We start from the raw sequence: 7,802 nt of genomic DNA, 5'->3' as shown, positions 1-7,802 counted from the left end.
ACCTTGCCACATGCTACTGATGAGGATAGGTATAGAATCTACAGTGAGACACAATCTATAATGAAAAATAAGGTGCAAGTACCTGCTTGACCCTTAGTGCTTCTGAAACAAGACTGCGACCTAAACCAGTGGTTCATTCAGTAATTCTAAGTAAAGGGGCCCTAGGGAGGGAATTTTACAGAGGGTCCAGACTACAGTACCTTAGTCCCTTTTTTCAAATGTCTAAATATTTAGGTGAGAGGGTGGGGGAGGGTTGGTGGGAAGAGCGAGGTTTTTAAAGTAAAGATACATTACATCAGATTATAATAGATGTTTCCTAGTATACACTTTAAGAAATATAATAAACAATCACTGACAAAGTATGTTGGCACGAGTAATGTTAGGAATTTACCGCACTTCATTTCTTTATTTTTCTTTTTCTCACTGTATTATTTTTCCATCTTCCATTTTGTTGTTTACTTCTTTCAGGAATTCTGTCGTTTTGATGACTATAACTGGGATTGGACATTGCAACATATAAGTACTGCTTGTCTTAAGCCTCCCATTGGAGTAATGGTTCCGAAATCACCTAGGATATTCCATATAGGAGAATGGTAGGTACACGTCTATGTTGTTATTTTGTAATAGATGAAAGAAGAATGGTAACAATAATGAATATAATGATGATGAAAACAGATAAATATGAATAGGAATAAATGGGAAAAAATAATGTTAAAACTTCTTCAATTTAGTGCAATAAATATTTATTCATACTAATTTATGACTATGGTGAACATAATGATGGTGATAACGATGATGACTGTATATTAACTTACAGCACTCTAATACCAGCACATTTAGACCTTGAATTGCTTTAATTTTTAGCTACTTTCAAAACAGAACAAATGTACCTGATACAATGTGATGAAGCTCTGAAAACATACCGATTCGCACAAGACAATTTGTTACATTCTTTGGTTCAATTTGCTACGCATTATATTTTGCTTAACTAAAGGAAAAATATAAGAAAGATAGAGATTGAAAAATGAAAGTGAAAGGAACATACAGTATGTAGTAACGATGTATAAAAGAACTTTGATTTGTGGAAAGATGAGGAATATGGTAAAATAAAAGAAATGCAAAGAAAGTTTTAAAAAAACACAATGTAGGAAAGGAAACTGGTATCACTGTAGACTGAAGTTTAATTAATAATTACTGACCAAATCACCTTATACTGTATAATAAACTTGAGTTAAATAAATCATAAACATTACAGAAAAAAAATCAACAGTAAATAGCATTAACAGATTTAAAATACTAGAGATATGCTCCAGAGGACATCGGCTAACTTATTATTATTAGTCGAGGGTGCTAATCCTAACTAGGCGTACAGTATGTCTCAATTCCTTTCCTGGGTCTATCATGCAGTAGCCTTTGGCAAACAATATGAACATAATTTGTTTTTAAAAAATAGATTTTTTGTGTGGAATGAGCTAGACAGACAGTCAAGATACACACAATGTCACAGAGGAAGATAAGCTCCTTTGAGCATGCATGCAGATCTATGCTAAATATCACGGATATATTTACGGGCCTCTGTGATGTCTGTTATTCTGTCTAGATATTAGTGAGAAATTATAGATATCTTACATGGATTCGCCTTTATAAAGAACTAATGTACCCAGGGATGCTTGCCACTTTTTTTTTATTATCATTCCTGTCTTGTGGGAATTCATTATAAAGCTGTTATTTTTTCCTTTAGTTGTATCAAGTGAAATGTTCTGTTTTGAATGTACCATGTGTCAAAAATCAATTGATCACGGATTTTACAGTAGATGTTATGTTGTAAAAACCTATATTGGCTAAGCTTTGTCCGCCTCATCATTATCATTACCATTATGTTTGTCATGTTCACAATCAATCAAAAATCTTTATTGCAATCAATTAAGTTTAACATGAAATTATTTTTCCATTATTTCTATTATAAAGATGCTTTTTTAACCCTTTCCAGTCGTATGGTGTCGCGACGACGCCTTCTTTGACCGTACTTTATACAGTAGTGAGGGATGTCGTACAGTACGTATGCCCTGTATAGGTTTTCTGATAATTTGTTTTATAGCTATGCTGCCCTCTATATAATTGTTTGAGAGTGATGTAGGAGATTTTTCTGAAGAGGGCCTCCCGTATTAAGACCAAATAAGATGGCTGGTAAAAACCTGACATTTAGTGTAAATGATGTAATTTCTCAGCTTTGGTATAACTTCAGGCAATGGTAAGGGGCAAACTTTGAAGGGTTAAGTATATTTTTTAGGAACACAATAACATTGTTACAAATTCTTCTTTTATCTGTTTTCATTGTTTTCATATTTAACACTCCACAAGTATGTTAAGCCTCGTTCAGTGCCTTACTCAGACTAGGAATTATATAGTCAGCTAAACTGGTGGTGGCGGATTTAGGGGGGAGGGGCTGGGCCGGCCACGGTCCCCCCTCCTTTTTGAAAAGTAAAAAAAAAAAAGAAAAAAGAAAGAAAAAGAAGGAATTTGATCGTTAAAAAGGCCTCAGAGGTTATTTTCGGGCATCTAGAAAACCAAAATTTCGTGCTGAGTCACTCTGTGTGTTAAACCGTGGAGATTAAATATCCACCTTCACTGCTCTCCTTGTGTTTCAGCTGGGAGGGGGTGGGGGGACTGAAACACAAGTATAAAAAAGCACACTGTCTTAAAGAAGATTAAGCCATTTGTCCCATCTATGCGCAATACGGCCCATGTGCATGTTTAAGGGTGTAGTTTACCTTTCGGAAAAGGGAAGGGGATTATCTCCCAGTGTACTGTCCAATCACCACCAGAAAGACCCACTACTGGAAATAAGTATCCAGACTTTTGTGAGTTATCCTTCTTTTCACACCATGCACAAAATAATTCAATCCAATTAAATTATTGTTGTTTTATTTGCATGTATGATGTTTCTAAAATCTTTTCTACATTTCAGTGGTATACATCACAAGGGAAAATGCAACGCTGATGATCTTGTAAAAAAGATTAACAACATTCTGACAACAAACAGCGAGTTCTTATTCCCAGATAATTTACAAATGACACCAAAGACGAGACCGATTCGTAGTAGGGAACCAAAAGCAAACGGTGGCTGGGGCGATATACGAGACCATACGTTGTGTATCACATATGGCAGGACTCAATCATGATGTAGAATTTCAAGAAAGTGCGCTATAACTGAACTTTTGAATTGAGAAAATTGTGCTGTACCAAGTTGCACGAATAGTTATGATCAACCGGCTTTTTGTTTTTAGGATTTCCTCTCGTCTCTTAGGTTCTTCTACACCTTGGGGCTTGCCATTCCTTCTACACTGTTGGGTTCTTCATTCCTTAGTGCCTAGGCCCTTAACCTTTTTGATCTACTGACCCTCATGGTTAGTATTGACAATGTTTCTGATACCACCCTTCCCCATCCCATTGGTAAAACATAGTTTCCATTTTTTAGATATTGTAAATGCAAGATTATCTTTATGATGTAGTTCTACCTAAGTTTGCTTACCTCTCAGCCCCAACCAAGATAAACTATTGGGCCTATCATGGTTGTTGAGGCTTATTTGAGCAGGGGTTTGTGTTACTGACCCCTTCATACATTTTACTGTTCCCCTTTCTGACTCCTTGACTATACTGACCCCCCCACTGACCCCGACCCCACCTTGAAGGTGTCTGACATCCCCCAAGGGGTTAGTAGACCTCGTGTTAAGAACCATGACCTTGGGGAATTAATTATACAAAATACAATGGCATTTCATTGTTTCTTTCTTGCTGATGTTAACATCATCCCTTAATTTTCTTTACACCCAGCATTGATACTCTTCCTTCAGGGTTGCCCCACACCCTGATCAAGGTATACGTTCAACCTAGGTTTCAAATGCAACCATGGTTACCGCCATTCCAGGGTACTACCTCATCTCAAAATTCCTCTTATCGCAAGGTTCTGCTTACCTCTTGGTTCCCCCAATTTCAAATCTAGTTTAACTTTAAGTTCACCTCATACTTGTAGTATGATCTATTTTGAAAATGCTATAATTATCCTTAGCAAAATATGTAGGGAACAGTAAATGATGTCATTTGGTGTACTGTATAGTTTAATTTCTACAGGTCATTTGGAGAATAGTGTGTCTTGAAATATTAACTTTCAAGTATTGTATTCTCTTTGGTATAGCAATTTTTCTCAAATTTTTGTGAAGGAAATTTTGTACATGATTGTCAACTTTGCATAATTATACCTTGAATATAATTTAATAGTTAATAATAATAATAATAATTAGCAGCCTGTTTTTAAACGTGTTTTAGAAAAGCGTGTATTTGTAAATATCAAAGTTATTTGGCGTCAAATGTCAAAATATAGGTGTTGGGCAGTTTAATGAATTTGTTGTTATAATTTCATGCCAAACTTTGTAGGGATTTTTCACCTGAATGTAATTCATTTGAATCTGTTTCATATAATATAGGGTTAAAAAATTTTAAAAATTCACTTTTGTTCAACCAAGTATCCTTCTGAAGTGATGTTGTATAGAGTTTATATTGTATTTTCTCTCTCTTGCACATAAAGAAGGTTGTGTGGCTGAAACTTAATTATGTTATATCATAATTTTAATCAGTTTGAAAGATACTAAAATCCATTGCTTTACAATCTGTTCCTTGTATTAGTTGATGAAAGTGTAAAGCATGAACCATTTAATAATTGTTTTATATATTTTTTATACATTTGTTTTGGTACTGGTTGCAAGTTCTTTGACAAATTCTAAAACGTTGGAGTAGAACACTAATTTTGTTTTGTTGGTTGTTTTTGTTGCTGCTGCTGTTGTATAATTATTTTCATGAATTAATTTCTCTTAAGTATACACATTTTACATTGATAACTGTGGTGAGACACTCTGCTCAATGGTTTTGATTGTTTGGTGTTATGGGTTGGCCGTTCTTCTTGAAGTTTATTAATTGTAAACAATTGATAATATAATTATTCAGTGATACAATACTATTGCACAGTCTGGCTCAAACGCTAAAGTAAGAGAGACGGGCAATCCGGTCTGCTTCAAGTTTCGAACCTAACTTTACAATACTATTCATCAGGTTCACCTGCTCGAACACAGCCATAATACCATAATAACACTGAAAGTACTGTACCCTAAATTGGGTTTAGGGCATTTATAGATAGTGCCTTGAAATTGAATCCAAGGACTCAATTTATCATCAGTATATCACATACTGAATGTTTTACTACATAACAAATAGTATTGATCATTATATTTCACTGTTTTATTTCATTTTAGGTATTTTTTGGTATTCTTTTTTTCTAATTTGATGCCATGTTTTGCTTGGTTTTGTTGTCTATATTATCATTTTTTATTTTGAGTGTAGTTCATGGTGTTGTTTTACATTATGGACTATATTATTTCTATTCCAATTCTAGGCACATGGAAAAACAACTTTATCCTGGGTTCAATTCCTGTGACTTTTTCTCATGACTAAAAACAACTCCATATAGAGACTTCGTTGATTAAATCATCACATTATTTCTTTTATTCAAGAGGGCCCCTGATTATCAGCCGACCTTTAAAGCTAGACACTCACTGCATCGCACGACCGTCGCACGACGAATCCACATTTGCTTCAGGCGAGCTATAGACGATGCAACGGCGTCTGCTGATTGTCAGTGGCAATCTGAACGGATCCTCATTAAAAAAGACGATCCGTTGTGTCCGCGTCTTCGCGTGCGTTCTTCGTCGCGTTGGAGTGAGTAACCAGCTTTAGGATACACTAAAAAAGATACCCTTTATAAATGTGGTTTAAAAAAATTAATAATAATTTACCCGATTCATGCGAATAAAACTTTGCTGGTATTTGTCACGAGAACTTGATAGTGTTGATGAAACTTTAATGCTCATTGTCTCTATAAATTGCCACGACCGTTGTGTTCTTCCCTTCTATAAAATTTTCATAAATTTAATATTATTTTCAAATTATCCTCCATTTCCAAAAACCAGGTGGGCTTTTTGCCTCTTCCTTTTGAAATAAAAAATTTTTAAACAATAAAATAAGAGTGATAAGATTATAGTTCAGCCTCTTAAGACACTTCTAATTTGAAACCACTTTTTAAAAGTACACACTAACAATCGTCAATCTTTCCACACAAAGCTTACTCTATAATTGGGGACCGGACCCTGAGACCACCCCAAATTTTTATGACCCAAACATGGTTTCGAATTAGAGGATGCACTGTATAAATTTTTTTTTTTTTATTGCTTTGGGTTGTGATTTAAGTGCAATTTATGTAAAATGCTTATATACAATTTTGAATAAAATATACAATCCACTTTAATATATGCATTATAGTGTCTGGGATTGCTACGCAGTACGATTACGCTGAAAACACTGTAGCGACAGTGTAATGAATTTAGGGAAACCAGACTTAACAATCGATAGAGGCTGCAAGCAATTCACTTTTCTGGCATCCAAAAGAGTTCTTGTACTGCCATATCATGATAAGGGCAAATCACATGTTTTTCACATAAGATGTGATAGTGTACAGACATCTATACGTAGAAATTGGAAATGTGCCCTCATGGAATATTGTGTATTTTTCACTAATGGTACATCATCATGTTATTGGTTGGTTGATTTTCTGGCTCATGATTACCTTCATTTCAGGCCTTCATCATCATCTTCTGGTTCTGTGCATTACCTCTATTAATAGAGTACTCTCACAACTTGGCAGGGCTTATCACCTACATTTGTCTATCCACCCAGGGGTATAAAATGGGTACCTGGTGTAATCAGTGGCAGCGCCAGTGGGGGAGGGCAAGGAACATTCCCCCAACTAAACCTGAAGTAAAATTAGTTGGCAGGGGTTTGGTTAAGCACATCTTTTGATGACAGTTTTTCAAACTTTTGCTTTTCCTCGCCACCCCTGTCCAACTTTTCTGTTTTTGTCGAAAGATTGACTGTTGAAACGACTTGGTCTTTGGATCAAAAATTTAAAAAATAATAATTTGTGTATCCAAATAATGTTATTTTGATTCCCTAATATTGTGATGTAAAAGCACGATTTGGACCATACTAAAGCTATAAAAACTCTTCCAGTCGACCCCTTGGTTCAGACCACTTTGCCAGACATGTCGGACCCCTTGTCGGAAAATTTCTGGCGCCGCTGGGTGTGAAGCTGTGGCATTTAATGTATTGCACTATTGGCATACTAGTTAGATGCCATACTCCCCATAGTGTTGTGAAGGTTACACTTTGAATCCATTCACTAGTGGTAATAACATTCCAAGTGCTTTAAAGTGGAAAATTAATAATTAATAAAAATACTATATATATATATATATATATATACACACCAACAATTACAGACACATGCTTACATACACATGCAGTTCGCCCTCCAATTTAAGACCACCTTTGAGACCTGAAAATTTTGGGTGGTCTCGGGGTTGGGTCTCCACTAAGAGGATTTGTGTAACAGGTTAATGTTTGTTGTTTTGTTCTTTGAAAAAAAAATTTAGGTCTCGAAATTAGTGTGATCTCGGAACTTAAAAGGGTCTATAATTGAGGGCGTACTGTATATGTATGTGCCTATCCTATGGCATGTATACAAACTTATCATGAATAATGGTATAAAAACAATGTGTGCTCATTTTGTAACATTATTTTTAATATATGGTGGAATAGTAGCAATCCCTGTATTTTAACATTGTACAGTAGTTATAATATAGTATTTGCATACAGGTAAGATTTTAATTTATAAGCTCTTCACCCTCTGCTATTTA

At 35.1% G+C, this 7,802-nt stretch overlaps 1 protein-coding gene across 1 annotated transcript in view; it reads left to right on the top strand.

The window, feature by feature from the left end:
* The window catches only part of LOC117123660 (alpha-1,6-mannosyl-glycoprotein 2-beta-N-acetylglucosaminyltransferase-like), a 32,047-nt gene extending 25,070 nt beyond the window's left edge, over positions 1-6,977 (top strand). Inside the window, exons 6-7 of the mRNA XM_033269660.1 lie at positions 469-593; positions 2,969-6,977. Coding sequence (XP_033125551.1) covers positions 469-593; positions 2,969-3,182 — 339 coding nt within the window. The 3' untranslated portion in view covers positions 3,183-6,977. The remainder of the gene's footprint in view (positions 1-468; positions 594-2,968) is intronic.
* Positions 6,978-7,802: the final 825 nt, after the last annotated feature.

Source organism: Anneissia japonica, unplaced genomic scaffold, assembly GCF_011630105.1.
Source record: "Anneissia japonica isolate Jap-2015-1 unplaced genomic scaffold, ASM1163010v1 scaffold287714_len2871179_cov188, whole genome shotgun sequence".
In the NCBI taxonomy this organism is placed as follows: Eukaryota; Metazoa; Echinodermata; class Crinoidea; order Comatulida; family Comatulidae; genus Anneissia; species Anneissia japonica.
This window is presented reverse-complemented; position numbering and strand designations above follow the sequence as displayed.